This window comes from Trichoplusia ni, chromosome 1 (assembly GCF_003590095.1).
Source record: "Trichoplusia ni isolate ovarian cell line Hi5 chromosome 1, tn1, whole genome shotgun sequence".
Classification (NCBI taxonomy): Eukaryota; Metazoa; Arthropoda; class Insecta; order Lepidoptera; family Noctuidae; genus Trichoplusia; species Trichoplusia ni.
In genome coordinates, this window is record NC_039478.1 from 16,414,448 (window position 1) to 16,433,997 (window position 19,550).

At 36.2% G+C, this 19,550-nt stretch overlaps 4 protein-coding genes across 4 annotated transcripts in view; 3 read left to right on the plus strand and 1 right to left on the minus strand.

Moving 5' to 3' along the window:
• LOC113497231 (contactin-associated protein-like 5) overlaps positions 1 to 9,888 on the plus strand; it is a 29,093-nt gene extending 19,205 nt beyond the window's left edge. The window contains exons 16-29 of the mRNA XM_026876692.1: positions 121 to 346; positions 666 to 913; positions 1,549 to 1,977; positions 3,164 to 3,367; positions 4,158 to 4,375; positions 4,794 to 4,873; positions 5,138 to 5,250; positions 5,637 to 5,840; positions 6,259 to 6,452; positions 6,885 to 7,037; positions 8,330 to 8,446; positions 8,828 to 8,972; positions 9,195 to 9,346; positions 9,708 to 9,888. Coding sequence (XP_026732493.1) covers positions 121 to 346; positions 666 to 913; positions 1,549 to 1,977; positions 3,164 to 3,367; positions 4,158 to 4,375; positions 4,794 to 4,873; positions 5,138 to 5,250; positions 5,637 to 5,840; positions 6,259 to 6,452; positions 6,885 to 7,037; positions 8,330 to 8,446; positions 8,828 to 8,972; positions 9,195 to 9,346; positions 9,708 to 9,845 — 2,621 coding nt within the window. The 3' untranslated portion in view covers positions 9,846 to 9,888. The remainder of the gene's footprint in view (positions 1 to 120; positions 347 to 665; positions 914 to 1,548; positions 1,978 to 3,163; positions 3,368 to 4,157; positions 4,376 to 4,793; positions 4,874 to 5,137; positions 5,251 to 5,636; positions 5,841 to 6,258; positions 6,453 to 6,884; positions 7,038 to 8,329; positions 8,447 to 8,827; positions 8,973 to 9,194; positions 9,347 to 9,707) is intronic.
• A 1,432-nt stretch (positions 9,889 to 11,320) lies between these two features.
• Positions 11,321 to 13,335, plus strand: LOC113497255. The gene is made up of 2 exons (XM_026876728.1): positions 11,321 to 11,702; positions 11,894 to 13,335. Exons 1-2 carry the CDS (start codon positions 11,420 to 11,422, stop codon positions 12,055 to 12,057), a joined length of 447 nt encoding a protein of 148 aa, XP_026732529.1. The 5' UTR covers positions 11,321 to 11,419; the 3' UTR covers positions 12,058 to 13,335.
• A 594-nt stretch (positions 13,336 to 13,929) lies between these two features.
• On the plus strand, positions 13,930 to 15,099 carry LOC113497244 (mitochondrial carrier homolog 2-like). Its single transcript, XM_026876718.1, has one exon. It carries the CDS (start codon positions 13,994 to 13,996, stop codon positions 14,879 to 14,881), a length of 888 nt encoding a protein of 295 aa, XP_026732519.1. The 5' UTR covers positions 13,930 to 13,993; the 3' UTR covers positions 14,882 to 15,099.
• A 138-nt stretch (positions 15,100 to 15,237) lies between these two features.
• LOC113497239 (U3 small nucleolar RNA-associated protein 6 homolog) lies at positions 15,238 to 19,501 on the minus strand. The gene is made up of 8 exons (XM_026876705.1): positions 19,256 to 19,501; positions 18,773 to 19,085; positions 18,138 to 18,332; positions 17,463 to 17,663; positions 16,761 to 16,862; positions 16,219 to 16,425; positions 15,734 to 15,919; positions 15,238 to 15,658 (listed from the first exon to the last, which is right to left on the minus strand). Exons 1-8 carry the CDS (start codon positions 19,345 to 19,347, stop codon positions 15,254 to 15,256), a joined length of 1,701 nt encoding a protein of 566 aa, XP_026732506.1. The 5' UTR covers positions 19,348 to 19,501; the 3' UTR covers positions 15,238 to 15,253.
• Between the last annotated feature and the right edge of the window lie 49 nt (positions 19,502 to 19,550).

A 19,550-nucleotide genomic window follows, 5' to 3' on the forward strand; every position in this document is an offset into this window, starting at 1 on the left:
TTGTGTTTTTGTATCATGTATTATTATTATTAAGCAATACTCAAGCAAAGCATGCACTATATTTTGACGATATTAATTAAACCATTACTGAAAATGTATATTCTAATGTTCTATTTCCAGAACATGAGCTCACCTTCAACTTTACCCTCAACACTGGTACCACCAGAAAACTAGTTATCAATTCTAAAAGAAAACTGAACGGTGGAGAATGGCACAAGATATGGATCGACTACAACTTCTACCACGTCCGGTTTATGTTGAACACTGAGTACCAGATGCTGAACCTACTGTTGGAAGAGGAATTTGGACCGTTCGAGGGGTCTATGTTCATTGGTGGGGCTACTGCGTAAGTAGAGTTATGCTGTATATTATTGCGGTATTTGGAAGTAAGTATAAATGTTTTTGGAAGGAATAAGTAAGTATAAGGATAACAAGGTAAGGTTTATGACGTTTCAATATTAAGTCTGTGTGTATGTGATGAGCCAATATTACAATTTTTTTCCTTTTCGAAGACGAAATGGTAATAGTGGTAGTAAAAATTTAACTGACTTGTTAACATAAAGGGCTCTCAAGGCGATCAAATGCCTTGTCGTTATTTTTTGGTTTGAAGCACGTTTAAAAAAAATCTTTCACTTCCCATTATCAGTCCTAATTGTTCTTCACAGGGAACATCTAAAGAAATCAGCAGTTAACCAAGGCTTAATCGGCTGCTTCAGAGGTCTGGTCGTGAACGGTGAGATCTTAGACATCTACAGTTACATGTCTGTCCATCTGTCCGAGATCATAAAGGACTGTAAGCCGTCCTGTGTGCCCAATCCGTGTCAAAACAGGGCCATTTGTAAGGAGCTGTGGTCGAGTTACGAATGTATATGTAAGAATCCGTGGGCCCATTTGGGGACTCATTGTGAAGAAAGTAAGTATGAATTAACCTTATTATTGATGTCTCATGGAGAAAATTATCAAGCAGATTCTTCAACGTATATACAAAACTGTAAAAAGAGAGGTAGCATGCTATGCCGTGGAGTTTGTTGCGTCGTTTCTTCTCCGCAGCCAGAGCACTAAGGCTGCTGTCTATTTTGTGACAATGAACAAGTGCTACCCTATACTTTTTATCTAGTCCACCGTTGCCCATAGCTGTGCAAAGATCTCTCACAAATCCTTCCACGAGTAAACTAATCTACCCTATCTAGAGTAATTTTAAGCACCTTCATCATACCTGGTGATTGACTGAAACTCCTCTAAAAACCTTTCTCTTGTTCTTAAAAAGCTTCAACAACATCGTTGTATGCTTTTGTAACAACAAATTTTGCATTGGGATACCTTGAAAACTTTCCACTGCATTGGCTAAAAGTACCTAAAGCCTTGAAAACTTAAAGCTTTAAAATTTAATGACTGTCAAAAGTAATGATAAAAATTCTTATGCAATACATTTTGGCAGGTTGGCACTGAAAATGTATCATTTAAACTAATACATAAGATACATAACATTTTCGCTTCAGGTAATTTCTCTCTAAATATTGCTTATACCTAATATTAAGCTTATTCCAGATATAAACGAAAAAGCATTAACATTCCAAACAAAAGAATCTTACTTAAAGAAAAACTATCTAGTAGACAATGCAACGGATGCAGAAAAACATCGTCTGAAGAAAATGATGACGGAAAACGTATTAATGAACTTACGAACGTACGACGACAACGCTTTAGTACTATATGCTAATGACAATCTCAACAATTTCATACACCTCTTTATACAAAATGGTACAGAAATCATATACCTGTTTAACGATGAAGATGAGATCATACAGATGAATGTGACGTATCAGAAGATTAATCAAGGGGAAAGTGTTCAGATAGCCATTATAAGGACAGAGAATTCTACTACTTTGCATGTCAATGAGAATAATGCGACTATAGAGAGGACGGCTAAGCTTTTGACTAATTATACTAATAAGCCTTGGATTAATCCTGAGTTGGGTAAGTTATTTGACTCTTTCTTCATTTAGATGTAAGATTCTTGATTGAAGTTAGTCCTCTTGAATTCTCTCGTTTTTGCATTTTTTTTACTTATGGACAAGAATTTTAGGATGATTCAGGGGCACGGTGCAATAGCAAAATAATTAATTTGTGTGCTTCCAACTATTTCACTTTGATATGATGGCATTATTACATGATTTTTACTCAACATGACTAAGAACACTCACAACCTTACTTGAAATCGCTCAATCCGACCATGAGCTATGACATGACATACAAAAAGACAGACACGTCAATCTTATAACACCCCAGAGAGCAGAGGAGATTAAAAAAAATGGAAATTTCCATATGCACCCATGTCCCTATCCATACTTCAACCTCATATTCCCTAAAATCACAAATCCTATTTGCAAATAACTAACATCTACATTAAATTTAATTTTTACCGCTTCAAGTTCAAAATTACTGGTTGCGGAATAGGTCTTCATTTATCATACCTTAAACTTTTCATGTTGCACGCCAATAACGACAATGAAAACTATCAGAAAAATTACAAGGTACAGTTGTCTATTACAGTAATTTACTTATTTATTGCCAATGTTTGTCGCAAAATATGGTTATTACTCATGTAATTATGTCTAGTCTAGTTCATAAAATAAATCACTTTGATATTCGATAAACCTGCAGATTTATTGTATTTCTTCGACAGGTCCTTAAGTTACAGAAGTTGTTATAAGTTTTGGCTTAAATGCTCATAGCAATCGATAGATGAAGTCTTAAAATAGCTTTCATTACAAAATTATTTTGAATGCCGTCATTAAACAAGAGGTTATAAATACCTTTAAATACAAAATTTGAAAAATAAACATGATTTGTTTACACCGGAATCTGTACTCCGTAGCACGAAGCGTACAGTGGCTATCGATACCACATATTGGAAACCAAGGGCCTTTGGTTCCAGGCCTTTGGACTAGTAGTCCACTACTACTAAACCATAAGACACATTTTAGATTAGTTACAGCAACTAAATCTACTTCTACTGGAAGCCGTCCTCTATAGAAAATACTTCCCCATTTTCCCTAAAGCACACAGACCCTTATTCTTGCATGACAGTATGTCGGTGGATGTTCTTAGAAGGCCGTCACTTTGTAAGAACGATTCTTTGCTTATGTGTATATTGTTCCAGAGGTGATCCGTCCACAGCGTCCTCCCGCCCCGCCCACAGACTACTTCCAGATGAACCTGGGCGGCTTCGACCCGTACTCCCTCCACCTGTCCGCCCGCGCGCAGCAGCTGCCGCAGGGCGGGTATGTCGGCTGTGTCAGGGGATTCAAGATCGCTGACCATGTGGTTGATCTGTCCAGGAAGGCGCTACAGAATATTGATCAAGGTAATTTAGATTTCAGCTTGTAACGGTTGTATCGCTGTGTATTTGTCTTATTTTTTAATACAGAAAGGAACTATAGTGATTCCTAGGATTTATTATAATAACTAAGTAGTCTTAAGAAAAATGGTCACGTTTTTTTTTGTACCTTGAGTCAAGAAGGAATAATTAAAAACTCGCAAAGAAATAAAATTGTTAAAGTTCGGTTTACCCCAAATGGCGCGAATCGGACCGACAGCTAAACTTGCCCAGTAGCATTACAATATGGCATAGTTTTCTAGAATATCGATGCAGTTAAATAACTCAATACGGCTTCCATGTCACACAAAGTACCTTCGAATGCAACCTGGCTACATGTGTGAACGCGTGCGGCGATAACAGCTGTAATATAGGAACAAATGCGGAAGCACTTGAAGGAAGCTCTCTACATTTCTGTCATAGCATGTTTGCGACAAAAAGTTGCAATTTTTTGTCCACAATTGAGGTTCACTTGATACACTTTATATGCATATTATCTTTTTTCATACCCTAAAGTGATAAAGCTTATCTAAGGCTCTTAACATTTTTTATCAACCGACTTGAAAAAGGAGAAGGTTATCAATTTCTCGGTATTTTGTAACCTGAGTACTTCAGATTTTGCTTTTTCATTTAACGTGAAATAACTATAATTTGGCCCAAACCTTTCATGAAGTTTGGCTGAGTAGTTTTTTATTTTAAAACAAAGTTGGATGTGTCATCTATCTAGTACTGACAATGACTAAACCACCTTAAACATCAGCTTTTCCCTTCCTTTCAGACTTAACAGGAGTTCTACCAGAATGCAACATGAAGTGTGATTCGGAACCCTGTAAGAACGGCGGCATCTGTACGGAAGACTTCACCAACCAGGAGAGCAGCTGTGACTGCGAGCTCACCAGTTACTTCGGAGAGTACTGTGTGGAGGAGAAGGGAGCTGATTTTAATGGAGAGAGTATACTACAAAGGAAATTCTTGTTGTCAGGGCCTGTGTTTAAGGTAAATATGGGGAATATGATATGGAAAAAGTCCAGTGGTACTATATATTTGGATTAGTTCCTCAGGATGTCTTATTATTTGTTCATTATCGGAAACTAGTGCCCCATTGCAAGACAAAGGTATCTCTTTCATCTTTCCATTTATCTCGGACTATGGCTAAAAGAAGCCATTTTGCGTGCGGAAGAGTCAATTAAGTCCCGCCATCTTCTTGTGGGCCTGCTGCGAGGTCTTCCTTTAGCCTTAACTACTCAGTGTGTGTTTGACTTTGGGCAGAGCTTTGAAAGAAGATTGAAAAACTCTCATCCACATATCTTAACCGAGTTAATGATTAATTCGTAGTAATTATTTTATCGTCAAAACAAATACCTGGCAATTTAGAAATTCCAATACATCAGCTAACCAGCTTCATCTTCCACAGGTAAAAATAAAACTAGCGTTCTCCAGCAACGATCTCCGGCAGAAGAACACTGTTTTGCTGTTAGTTCAGACAGAAAATAAGTAAGTTATGTGCAAAGAAATTGATATGAACGTCGTCATTATATCATACCCTTCATATTGATATCAGTGAGGCAGATTGAGCAAGGATAATCCCCGCGTAGACTAATTATTCGTGTGCTTAACAAATGCTTGACAAGTTCTGAGTTTGGGTGTCTTTGTGCATGTGATTTGAATGTTTTTGAAACGACCCACGACACAACGAATAAAATCTTTAGTGTGGAATCGTTTTTATTTCTGACACTTGACTGAATGATTTAATTTCAGACGCAGCTACTATTTATTAGTCGCAATCACGCAGGACGGTTACCTGAAGTTCGAGGAGAATCGCGAGGAGGAAGCGTATGGCGCTGAGGTTAAGAATAGGAACTTTTTGAACGGTCAGGAACAAACTCTTTATTGCTAATATATCATTCAAAATGTGCGTATGGGTTATAAACTCTTCGTATAAGACACTTCATTTAAAATGAACACTTAATTGTATACGTTAAATACTTGTACATAAGTAAGGAAAATAGAGAAATGGGATTGATACTTTCACGCGTCGCATGTTTGAATAGTATAAATATATGTTGTTTACGCACCCGGATCGGGATTGCCCAACTAAATTCAGACCCAGCCAAAGTCCATTTGAGCTGAAACATGCGAAAATCTTTACATCTTTTATGAATCATCCTCACGAAAGCAACTATAAAATTATTAAATATCCATACTGAAATCAGAACTTCTTACTAGATATAAATTAGTACAATATTTCCTCCCTTAGGTGCCCGTCACACCATCTACTACACTCGAACAAACCAAGAAGCCAAGCTCCTTATAGACCGCATAGAGGTTCCTCTAGAGAAGGTCCCTCCTCAGATAGTGTGGGATGTGTTCGATATCGGCTCCAACGAGGTTCAGGTCGGAGGCCTAAATACTACGGATCCGAGGTTGAAGATCTATAAAGGATATAATGGGTGTTTGTCTAGTGAGTTACCAATTCCTTCCTTCACTTTGTTTTTTTTTTGTTTGGTATGATATGACGGAGTGTCATGGATATACCTTGACTATATTTTGTTCTACCTACCCAAAACGGGTTGGTAAATGCTTAAGGAGTTCTTTTGTAATTCTACCTAGAGAATGGGCAGTTAGTGGCAAAGTAAGTTAAAATCAGCGACAATTTGCTGGATAGATAAACAACAAACTGATTTAAGCAAAAATATAAATTAACTTATTTACTCCGCTAGCATCGACAGTAACCCAAAATGTGTCTTGACTTCCAAAACGATAATAAATTTATCTTCTTTCATATAATACGTATTTTTCAAACTGCGAAATTACTTAGGCATCCACCATAAATAAATTTCTATTAAGAACTGAAATAATAAGTTCACATCATCTTGCAGATATCCTAGTAGAAATAAACGAGTACGAGATGAAGCCGTTAGAAGAGTACATGTTGTTCACCCGCCTGAACTCCGCGGAAGTGAACGCGGTGAACGCGCAGGGAGTGCGCTCGGCGCAGTGCTCGGCGGACTTCGACGAGGCCTGGCCCGACCAGACGCAGCTGGCCGCCGCGCATAATGGCAGCTTCCTTATTGTTAGTCATAAGGTTTTATTTAGGATTCTTTTTAATAGACGAAGGTTCGAGGTCACCATGTCAAACCTATTGTGAGAGAAGGGTCGTGAGTTGAATCACCGCATAGGATATGAGTTTCTTTGATCTAAGAATACTTGTTTAGTCTTGAATCTCTACGACACAAGGTTCAAAAACCTTAGAGGGTGGTACTGTTTAAGAAAAAATAAGCAAAAGAAATATTCCATATAAGGTCTCCGTGTGTTTGGTAATGGTCTTCAACTAACCATCACGATACAAAATACTGCCGTCAACAAGCACCTTAGATTCTCGTATATTGCACTGGACTAAATTTACACTTACTTTAGCTGTCGCTTAACAACCATTCTTAATTTAATACTTTAAAGATCATCGCTGTGTAGCCTCCTTCAAATATTGCTTCAAATATTGTTTCAGAGCGTTGACAAAACATGGGTCGAAGACCCACCATCCCGCAACCCGTACGACTCTCTATACCAACAACCAGACGCTGAAGAGGAGAATACCGACAAGTTCTTCATAGCGCTCATCTGCGTGTTCTTATTAGGACTGTGCTATTGTGGATACCATGTAAGTCAAGTTAACATAGACTTGGAAAACTTAGGGAAAGAAGGGGAAAGTGACAGACTTTTAGGTACTGACTAAACTTTAACTGTTGTGACAAGTCTCCTGTGTTTTGTCGGTGCGTAGCAATGCGTTGTAATTCTTTATTTATACGACCAGAAGGACCACCCCACCTCGTTAAAGTTTTAGAAGCGTGACGTAAATCTTTATATGTGGACTCCATTATGTAATAGAAGCCCATTTCGTTTTGCTCGTCCAGTACACAAACGCAAAGTTATAGCTATATCTATAACTTCTGTAACTTTAGCTTAATATGAAATGTGTGTCTCCAGTAATAGTTCACTCTCGTTTTCTATGTTATCAAAATATTTCGCTAATCTGTCTACCAATGATCCTTACATATTATAAAACAAAGTCCCCCGCCGCGTCTATCTGTCTGTCTGTCTGTCTGTCTGTTCGCGATAAACTAGAAAAGTACTGAACGGATTTTTATGCGGTTTTCAACGATAGATAGAGCAATTCTTGAGGAAGGTTTTAGTGTATAATAAGTTTAGGTTTTGTGTAAACTGACGATATTACAGTGATATTAGTTAAACATGTCGGAAAAAATTAAGCCATTCGAGAGCTTTCATCGAGAACGCTGCCAAAACCTTTTGAGTTACAACAAAACAATGTATGGCAAGTTTGTACCTCTTTAATAGATCTACAAAAAAGTCCGCGGTGGTATATGTCTATCTTCCAAGGATAACCCACAATAACCATTTTTATGTGTTTTCTTAATACAGTAAAATTATTGGTTACTTACGTACCTCTTTTTAACAATACAGTATTAATCCTTATCCAAATAAATAAGTTAGATATATTATGCACGTAATATAGAACAAATTGCCTTTTACACTACGCCAAAAATGTTAATAGGTAATGAGTTATCGTAATATTAAAATCTCCGCGCGAGAAATTAAAAATCGATGAAACGTAGCGAAGATATCTTTGGCATCTATATACTAATTGTACTATATATATACTAATTACTATGTATATACTATGTATGTACTATATATATACTAATTGTTTGTTTGATTGTTTGTTTGAAAGCACTAATCTCAGAAACTACTGGTTCAAATTGAAAAAATATTTTTGTGTTGAATATACCATTAATCGAGGGAGGTTTTAGGCTATATGTATATCATCACGCTGCGACCAATAGGAGCGAAGAAAAAGTCATAACTTATATCTTCTAACCACGCAGACGAAGTCGCGGGCAACAGCTAGTTACTTATATAACCTTCACTCGACAGATGTGGCGAACACACAAAGCATACAAATTGAGCTTAGAGAAGCAAACAGATGAAAATATCATGAGGAGTAAAGAGCACGCGACGAAACTGCAGGAACCTACCATATCCTTCTTACAGGTAATGTCGATCAATTCTATCTTGGACTACTCGGACTCATAGAAATAAAAGCACGTTTTTAGTAGTACGTCTAGGTAAGAAGGTAAGTTAGTAAGACAGTAAGGTAATAAGGTAAGCAAGTACATAAGTAATTCAAATTAAACAAACTGTAAGAATCGTCTACGACGATAAAATAATTTTGATCTACCACTTTTTAATAATAATCAAATTAACAGTCTGCACCCAGGGCTCCTTTTTTGGCATATATAAGAATAAACTATAGTAAAATTTAATTTAATCCTAAAGTGTAATAACAGCGATTAAATATCCCATTGCTGGCCAAAGGCCTCTCGTATAAAGGAGGATTGTCAATTTATCATCCAACAAATAATTTGTTTACAGTTGAACAAAGAGCCGATAGCTGAAGAGCCAACTACAGAGATTGAAAAGAAGTCAAACGGAGTGACTATAGATGTAGTTCCAGTTGTCATAGTGGAAATACCAAATGAGGGATCTATGGGCAGGAAGGGAAGCTTGAGATACAGAGGTAAGTAATCAAAGGAGCATTCAGGGGTTCACTGGGTATAAAAAAAAAGAAATTTGTTTAGTCCAAAAAATATAAACACCATCAACCCTATGAATTTTTCTTGAACTGAAGTATTGGATAAATTTCGACATCCAGTAATGTGGCCAATCTATTCAAATGAATCTTGTCACATAGGCAAAGACGAAATATAATTTACAAACTTATCCTTACCCCTTGACACAGATATGATAGAAAAGGAAAAAGTATGGGAGACTCTCGAGGAAAAAGATGAGATGTCAGACAGTGATGAGGAGAAAGTGAACGGCGACGACCGTGAGGGGAACTGCGGCGATCCAGACAGCGAGACCACTTCCTCAGACGAGGATGAAGCTATGGTTTGTAACCAGGGAGATATAGTTTAGAGAGTAGTTATCGATTGATAGGAATAACAATCAATTTTAGAGAGTGGGGTTCTGTCTTGAGTAATGGGTTAATGCGACTAATGCTTGCCTTGTCAAGAGCAAACACTGAAACAAACGTTAAAGTCGATTTTGGAAACGAACATTTAGTCGGTATGAAAGTAATTATTAGGAAAATTTTATTTTCTTGGGTCTTTTTAGTCAAAGAATCGTGAATGTACTCGGAAATTAAATAAATGAACACCTTATCGACCACCTAACTTTACCTAATATGATAACAGCTGTATGTATATAATTTACTTCTACGACATCTGAAATCTATTTTTCACTGTTTCAGAATTCACATCAAGAATTTTCAGCAAATGGCCGCAAGGAACTCAATAAAGGACCTCCAACACAGACTAGTTTGACCACACAGCTACCTTACAAGATTGACGAGGACGACACCAACGAACTACTCACATCAACCGCTTAGATACCTAATAAAGTTTAATAAATGTTTTGTATAGATACCTGTACCGTGTGTTCACATTTATTTTTTGTACTAAGCTTATACCTGGTGAAGTCAAATCGCTAGAGACTACCAAAATATTGAGGATTCATTTCAAATGAGAACTTAACTACATACTACGAATGAAAATTGTACAATTTACAAAAAATACCTAAGTAGGTATGTAATGTAGGGACGTACGTGTATGGTAACAACTAAGTACTATATTTTATTTTCCATATACCACTAGTTTTCAAATCATAATGTCATCAAGACAGTTATCAACTCGTTTGTTCTTCATAGTTGGCAAAAAGAAAGTACCTACATACAAATAGTATAGGTATTACCAGTGCCGTTTTATCCATAAGGCACTTTATGCCAGTGCCTAGGGGCCCACTATGACCAGGGGCCCACCACCAAAGTAGGCATCTAAAAAAAAGCTCAAATTTTTCACTGAATAAAAATAACTTGAACAAAGGGGCCCCCAACGGCGGATCCAGGGGGAGGGTCATGGGGGTCATGATCCCCCCCTGAGCTGGTTCCAGGACTTAGGTGGACCACTAATTGAACATAATGACGGATTTTTATTTTTTTAATTAAATTAAATATATCAAATTAATTAAAAAAATAAAAATCCGAATAAAAGTATACAGACAACAACACCTTTATGTCGACTCGTAAAAGAACCATTAAAAGCTTTCGATAATTTGCTAGGTAAAAATGGTGTTCTGCTAACACACCAGCGAAACAAAAACCACGAATTAGCTGTTGAAGCAGGGAAGAACTTTTTATTGAGTTTTCATTAACCGGAAATTAACATTATGAACCAAGTAAATAGTCAGAGGCTGAAACAAATAAATGAAAATAGAGAACGTTTGCGACCAATCGTAAAAAGTATAATATTTTGTGGCCATCGCGACGACGGTAAATTGCTGAACTATGACAGCGTAGTAGCCGATGAAGGGAATTTTAGAGCCCTTTTAAAATTCCGTATTGATTCTGGCGATATTGCATTGCAGCGACATTTAGAATCGTCAAAATCCAACGCCACGTACATCAGCAAGACTGTACAAAATGAGTTGATAGATGTTTGCGCAGAAATTATCCAGGAAAACATTTTACAGAATGTGCGGAAAGCTAAATATTTTTCAATTTTGTTCGATGAAACAACAGATATATCACATATCTCACAGCTCAGCCTATCATTCCGATATTTGCATGATGGTATTATTAAAGAACATTTTGTGACTTTTTGTGATACCTATGATGCTCTTAGACGTGAAGACAACAATTCAAGAGACATAGAGCCTCGATTGACAGGTGTAGCATTGGCGAAAATCGTTGAAAATCTTTGTACCAAATTTAACTTAGATTTATCTTGGTGTGTGGGTATTGGAACTGACAGCTGCTCGGTTATGGCATCAGATACAAAAGGACCAGTGCAAAAATTGATAAAAATAGCCATTCATGCTAAACGTTGCCCGTGCAACAACCATGTGCTCAATAACTCATTGGCAAGATCATCCAAAGTAGTTTCCTGTCGCAATACATCTGGCACAATGAGAAAAGTTGTAGCATTCGCCAATGCATCCGCTAAGAGACATGAAATTTTCAAGGTAGAACTCGGAGCTGCCATGCAAGGTATTTGTGAGACACGTTGGGTAGAGAGGCATGATGGGCATCTTCAATTTCAAGGAGACAACTTAGTCAAAATTTGTAGCGCTCTGGAGAAGATTTCTGCTTGGCAAGACAATAAAACTGCTAATGATGCGCATTGCTTGCTGCAAACATTGCGCAGTTCGGACTTTATTATATCCTCCATCTGTTTAAGTGATGTATTAGGTGGGTACTTCCCTAAATTATTTTATTTCTTATTTTTTAGCAAATGAACTTATACGAGTATACTAAACCTACTTTAAAATTATGTTATTGTTTTGTTAATATTTTATGCCACGAGTACATACCGTTTCTATCAAGTTATAAATTCTTAGTTTATGCACTACGGATACAGTCATTGACTTTTTATTTTTCAGGTACTACTGTATCTTTAAGCAGAGTACTGCAATCGAAAACAATTGATTTAAAAAAATGTACGGACGCTATTAATGATACTTTAAGTGTTTTACAAAATAAAAGAGAAAATGTGGACATAATCTACCGACAGCTTTTTGAAGAGGCTAAGGATGTAGCTGAGTAGCTAGATGTAGAGATTAAATGCCCCAGGATGGTATCAAAACAAATACATAGGGCCAATAACCAACCTGCTCAATCAGCTGAAGAGTATTTCCGCAGAGCTATATACATCCCTCTTCTAGATTCTCCAGGACCGCCTATCTCCTGATGTACTTAATTTGTTTCAGCTAAGCGTTTTCATGCCAAAAAGCGAATATACTAATGAAGACATTGAAACTGTGGAACAACTAGCTACCGACTATAAATTATTACTAGATAACACTCCAGTTTCTGTCATTGTTAATGAATATCGGTTGTGGATGGTGAAGTGGCAGGCGTGGCAGCGAAGCCAGGACGTACCGCAGTCGATTCCTGATCTTATTTTGAATTGTGACATCGATATGTATCCTAATATAAGAAATTTTTTATGTATTTTGGCTACACTACCTGTCAGTGTAGCGACAGCAGAAAGATCTTTCTCTACGTTGCGCAGAATTAAATCGTGGCTAAGATCTTCGATAGTTGAAGATCGACTAACCGGACTGGCACTTCTCCACGATCATAAAAACGTACCCATTGACGTAAATGACGTAATAACGCGTTTCGGGAGAAGACGTCAAAGAAAAATTGATTTTGCTATTTAAATATATGTATTTCGTCTGTTCGTATTTTGTTTGTTGAAAACCCTTGTCGTAGCACCTCTTCACTTTTGCGGAGTTTTGCGTCATACCCCTCGACATACCTCTAGCTGTAATGACAAATCATCCACCACGGTTATGGAATATTAATAGGCTGCCTCACTCCGTGTGTGATAGTGCTTCCCTGGATGTCTTCAAGAGAATATGGCAATATGTACGTGTATATGTACAAGTTATTAGGTGTTAAGATTTCCAAGTGTACAATAACGAATGAATATTTTTAAGTACAGTACTTCCGTACATTAATAAAATGCCTACTTTTTACTTGTATCTATTGTTATCAAAATTAAATTGTAAGTTTTCGACTTGACCACGACTATGTGACCCCCCCCCCCCTGGTGCAAAAGCTGGATCCGCCCTTGGGGGCCCCCACTCCTTTGTTGCAACTGTTGTAAAAATTGCGTTGTTGTGGTATGAAAAAGGGGGGCCTGACTGAAACGAACTGTGCCTAATGGCCCCGAGATGGTTAATCCGACCCTGGGTATTACACTAGATAAAGAGTGTAAGTAATGACAAGAATACAAAGGTAGATGTAACCTAAAACTCATTATTAGATTATTATCTTTAAAGCGAAATGCAATCATGACAGTCTGGTGATGTCTTATCAAAAATAATTATTATAATAACCGCTGAACAATTATGATGAAGCATAAAATGGATTCATTCGTTCAAACAAACAAGTTTAGAAGGTCAATTTATTAATATCCAAATAATACCAGTTTACCTTAACAATTTACTAATTATAGCTGTTTTGGTTTCGCTTAATACTATTTAGATGGGTAAGGAATCTATGGTCTTAAATCCCACACCGGGCAACTACAGTAGATCAAAGAGTTCGCATGTTTTGTATGAAAAATAACGATGTAATCGGCCTGAACAACATACTTCTCTAGTTGCCAAGATTATTTTACATGAGCTTTTGATGTCTAGTCTTCTTATTTAGGTTATGATTGGTCTAGCTTTTGTATTCAACTTTCCTTGTCTAGCCTACAGGACTTTAAATTTATCTTCTTTCTTGTTTTGTCAACGCACAATAACTACATTTAGTAAAAATTAACATTCAATATAACACCATTTTTTATCACATACATAATTTGTTTTGTAGTTATTCATTTCTTAAGTAAACTAAATTGCCAAAGACAATATTTTCCATTATATAAGTATTATCTTTTAGTGGCAACACAGGATTTTGACATTTTCTTATTTTTTGACTATGGTCTATCATATTTGATTTCAGAAGAACATAGTACCTATTGTCATAATATGGACGAAATTGAAAAAGAGAAAATAGCGGCATTGCCGTCACAATTGCTCGTTACGACAATATGCCATCCTATGGAATATGCGAAAGTGCTAATACAACTTGGTTACGAGCCCTTACCGCCGCGCCGGTCCACCACACTATTTGGACGCCCTGCCATGATATTACCTAACGTTTTCCAGTACATCAAGTTTATCAAGGCATCAGATGGATTCCTAGGCTGCTACAGAGGGCTGTCGGCGCGAGTGCTCGGGCTGATCGCGTCCAATCAGCTATCTTCCAAGGTAATTTATGCGATGGGTATTGACTTACCTGAAATCAATGATCCTCCTAATATTGTCACTGATGAAGAACCCAAACTCGAAGATTACATCAAGCTCGGCCGCCGGGATATGATCATGCACACTGCTTCAGTCATCGTGGCCTATCCCTTCCAAGTTGTGTCAGTCAGGATGATGGCCTCATTTATTGGCAAGGAAGAAGATTATAGCTCCTTGATAGGCGCGATCGTTGCCATCTACAGAGATGACGGTATCCGTGGCTTCTACCATGGTATTGTACCTAAGCTGCTTGGAGACCTGACTTGCGTAGCTGTGACAGGAGTACTGGCATACTATGTGAACAAATACTTGGTCAAAACTAAAGATCTTCGATACTACACGGTTCCACTGCTCACTTTTGTGACTAGCACTCTAACTTATCCACTGGTGGTGGTGTCAACCTGCATGGCTGTTGCTGGCTGCAGCCTGAAGGCGGGCAACCCGCCCGCCATGCCCAAATACCCATCTTGGCAGTCTTGCTGGAGGGACTTGCTTAGAAACAAGCAACATAAGCGTGGTTCCTCTCTTATCTTTAGGTACTACATTGCTCCTATCTCAGCCCTGCAGTAGTCACACTATCCTAATGTATTTGCATTTATACATTTATGTTTATTTGCTAAGTGTTATTCCATGATCACCAAAGTAGTCTCAACCTCTTCTAGGGAGTTAAAATATGTACAATGAAGTGTGTAAATAATTTAGTATAAATGGTGTACCATGTGGATATTCGTTTTGCTAGATTGTTGAGTCATGGTGTGGTTATATTAATAAATATATTTTATTTGTCAGTTGTATTTTACTATAATAAACTTGTTATGTGTGTCAATATTTAAGAGTTATCAAGGTTATTCATTGGCCTTTACACATTAGATTACAGCCATCTTTATTGTATCAACTTAGATAACTTATCAAAATAAAATAGCACATAATAAAAATACAAAATTATTTTATTTTCATTAATGTCTGAGCTTTGATGAATTCATCAACTAGTTCTTTTTTCAGTGTGCTTATAGCTCTTCTGTAGATGATGGGTGCTGCTTGAGCATTGTGTGCTGTTTCAAAGGCCAAGTACTTCATCCAAACATCAACATTGTCAGCACCATGATGTTGAATAGCACATTCATAATACTTCTTAATATTCTTCACATTAACCTTCTGAGCCAATTCTATTTCAATCATATTATTATGAACATCAATTTGTATTGGTGGAGTCCTTATGAATTCATCATACAGTTCCCTTGCGGCCTTTATACCATTGTGCTCATACATTTTCTGAAGGAGTTTAGGTTTGATCCCTAACAAAACAGCATTTTCACAGTTCAGGAACTTTTGATACATGTTCTTGAGCTGCAAAACAAACAAGATAAATAAACAATGTACATTTGTTTGACTATTTATTCAACAGGTTAATTTTATACTTACAGTGACATCAGATTCCACATTATCTAACATTACATTGTACAGTTGTAGTAAGTCGTTGGCTCTCAATCCTTTTGTGGCCTCTTGCAAAACAGATAACATTTTTTTCTCATTTGGTTTACTGAGAAGCAACTTTTCCTCCCAAACACTTAACAATTTGGGATTTACTTTGATTGCTGAATCCAATATCTAGAAGTAAATAACTCATAAAAACCATTTTCATATACAATAACGAAACTAAACATTCTGGTACCAATAAAAATTACATATTTCGATGTTATTATAAAGAACAAGATTTTACATTTTTCATACCACAAGTAGAAAATTAACTTACATTGAAGGATTGGACAGGTTCCTTCATAGATATTGTACAGAACTAACAATTTGTTTAGGTAATTCTGCTAATATAAAATCTTATTTATTTATTTTTAAATTTGTAGTTCATATCATAAACATTGCTGAAAGGTAAATAAAAAAATTACAGTTACCTCCATCAATTCATCATTGGATGTTTCCCCTTCCAGCTTCAAGAGTTTTATACCAAAAGAGTACATGTCATTAGAAAGCAGTCCATTCCCGTGTCCGTACATCCACGCATGTTTTACAGCACTGATCTTCTGTTTATCATTACAGACACTCTCACTTACTCCAAGCAAATCATGTATGTATTTTGTGCATAAACTTGCATCTGAAAACTAAAATACGAAAGATTTCTATTTACTCTTGGTTGTTTATTAAGTTGGCAAGTTAACGATCCATATAAAAATGATAAAAACATTACACTGCTAGTGTTAGCCTGTTAATTTAAGCTTTTTCGACAAAACTGCGTCGGCAGGCTAGGTACTTTTTGCAGCCATAAATGATAACCAACATCGATACAACAGAATAAGTAAAAATCGAAAGCTTTAAGAAGTTGATGATACTTGATATAGTGATAGAAAGGTAATGCAACTGTAATTAATATACACACGGGGAAACATATTGTTTTATTATATCTACAGTTTAAAAAAAAATTACAGGAAATAATTACCTTCTGCAAGGCTTCTTCATAAACTGCAATGAAATAGTTTACTTCTTTCGGAAAGTTATTTTCATCGTCCACAAACTCCTCAATTTCTTCCCAATGACAACCCTAAAACATGAGTCTTATGATTATTATAATAATAATATTAAATGTGGCCTATAATTGATGTCAATCAACGGAAGATTAGTTGTTTTATGTTTTATTGTCGACCATGGATAGAGACAACATAGTAAGACTTAATAACTAACAAGACAGCTGTTTAAAAATGTATGAATAAAGGTCCTATATACTAATACTATTTATATGCAAGCAAATAAATAAAAACAATACTGTTTTTCTGAACATAGAAGAATTATTCACTTAAACAAATTTTGATTATTTATCAAAAAAGAAATTCATATGGCATTACTTGTTTTGGAAACTTGGCTGTTCTGTTTTTCTTGATTCACGACAGATTCGCTTACTTAATGATAACATAATTATTTTATGTTTCGGGAAAACAAGAAATAAGTACTTCTCAAATATTCATTTGTAATCTTTCAAAAAATGACCATTTCTTGTAACTTTGTTTTTTGTTTGCATCCATATAAAAATCAATATAAATGCATAAGGCCTTGTTCATTTCATTCAGAATTACAATAATAGTAAAATACTACTGCAGACAATTTAATTAAGCATCTCATTAGCTTAGAAATACTTAATACTTACATCTAACTCCTTCGAAGCTATGTAAGACCAAACTTCTTTGCAGTCCCTTTTTGACCATATCTCATTCTTTATTTCATCCACAAAAGGCTGTTTGATCTCATACTTCAGACAACAGTTAAATATTTTAAATAAGAATTTCACATTGGGGATGTTTTTGATTCCATTTTTCCATACTATATCTGCTCTTTTCACTAGTTTTTCCTGGAAATGAAAAGCAGAATGTGATAGGGAAAATAACATATAATTGTATGTTTTTATTTAGAATAGCCACACTTCTTTATTTTTGTTATATGTTAAAGTTGATAGCAGGTGAATGTTTCTGAGCCCAAAAACTTGACAAGGCTAAGAGGCAAACCCTCAATCGACACACAATCAAGGCAAAACGACGGGCCTGTTGGTCTAGTGGTTAGTGACCCTGACTGCTATACTGGAGGTCATGGGTTTGATTCCTGCCCAGGACAAATGTTGTGTGATGAGCATGATCATTTGTTCTGGTGTCTGGTGGAATTTATCTATAATATGTATGTATTTAGAAGTATATAAGAAAGTTTATCAGTTGTCTGGTTACCATAACACTTGTCTGGTTGGGATCAGATAACCGTGTGTGAGTTGTCCCAGGATATATTATATTAAAAAAATATATATCAACATTTTAAATACCACATGAATACTTACTTCTTCTTCTTTACTATCAGCATTGAATGCTAGATTTATAAGTTCAATATCAAAGAGTTCTAAATATAACACTTCTGAGTCAGGGTGTCTCTGCAATCCTTTTAGCAGAAAGTTTCGGGCATTTTCCAGGTTGTCCAGTTGTTTAGACTCCCATATTGCAGCTAATTGCCAGACCTTTGGTTTGTCACCATGTATCTGTAAATAATGGTCATATAAGTTTTTCTATGTATGCAATGGAGGCTACATGCATAGTCGAGTTTTATTGGTCATACAAAACCCATAGCGGGCATTACGTCCTAGGTTCTATCCTGCATAGGACAAGCATTTGTGTGATCTATAAAAGCTTGTATTGACTCAGATTGTTGTCTGATACATGTGATATAAATGTTTAAGAACCTCCTCATAATACAAGGATTAAATTGCATAGTGTTGGAGTAATATGAGGAAGAGAAAAATGAAGGTGTGTGTCTGACAGCGAACAGGCTGTTGATGATGTTTACAAAAAGGAGGATGAATAAGCTTCAAAGTTCATTGTATATTTGTTTAAAGCTAATTTCATGGTTCCCAAGCCCCTGTAATGACTAGTACCAAAAATGGATCAATCACCATAACTTCAGAAAATACTATAACTTTACCTGTAACATTTGTCCAATAATCCCAGAGATTGCATAATCAAATCCGACACTGTCCAAGAACTTAATATACTCAAAGTATATTTCCACATCATCTTGGAACCTGTATATGAACTGTTTGAACACTTTATTCAGGCGCTTGGCAATAGCATACTCTATGTCTTTCTTCTTTTCTGTTAAATTTGCCTTTTTCCTTCTTAGAGCAATGTCTTCTAGCAAAGCCAGCTCATAAGCGATGTATTGAACAAAATCTTCTTTTTGTTTTACTCGACGCTGTATGTGATATTCAAACTCTTTACGCTTTATTGAAATTTCTCTGAAATTAACAAGTAGTGTTTAAAGAATTAGTTGAAGAACTCTTGAAGTACCTACTGTATGCCTTATAATGCTTAATGCGTGGTATTATTTGCAAAATTAAGTATAACTTTTTAAAATATACACCACTATAAATATATTAAAAACCAGGCAGTAAGTTTCGAAACACACTTTATTTCTTCATCGTCGTACAAATCTGTTCTTCGCATCTGCTCCAACTCATTGATCATTCCCTCAATACGCTGATTAACTTGTTCAGCCATTTTCGTAAATTTTTATTCACACGTAACAGAAAAATAAGTAAAACTATTGTTTACAAATGTTCAGTTTAACTCGCGCGGCATGAGATATTTGAGGTTATGATGTCTCTATAATATCAACTTGTCAGTGTCAAAGTCTGGACCACAGAACATGCATACCCTTGTCTGAACTGTCATTTCACTGACAAGAAATTATGCGTTCCAAA

Coding starts and splice junctions, on each gene's coding strand:
- LOC113497255 (XM_026876728.1), top strand. CDS start 11,420: ATGAGAAAAGTTGTAGCATTCGCCAATGCATCCGCTAAGAGACATGAA. Junction 11,703..11,893: donor CTGTTTAAGTGATGTATTAG/GTGGGTACTTCC, acceptor TTTATTTTTCAG/GTACTACTGTATCTTTAAGC.
- LOC113497239 (XM_026876705.1), bottom strand. CDS start 19,347: ATGGCTGAACAAGTTAATCAGCGTATTGAGGGAATGATCAATGAGTTG. Junction 17,664..18,137: donor CTGATAGTAAAGAAGAAGAA/GTAAGTATTCAT, acceptor TTTCATTTCCAG/GAAAAACTAGTGAAAAGAGC. Junction 15,659..15,733: donor ATGTGGAATCTGATGTCACT/GTAAGTATAAAA, acceptor TTTGTTTTGCAG/CTCAAGAACATGTATCAAAA.
- LOC113497244 (XM_026876718.1), top strand. CDS start 13,994: ATGGACGAAATTGAAAAAGAGAAAATAGCGGCATTGCCGTCACAATTG.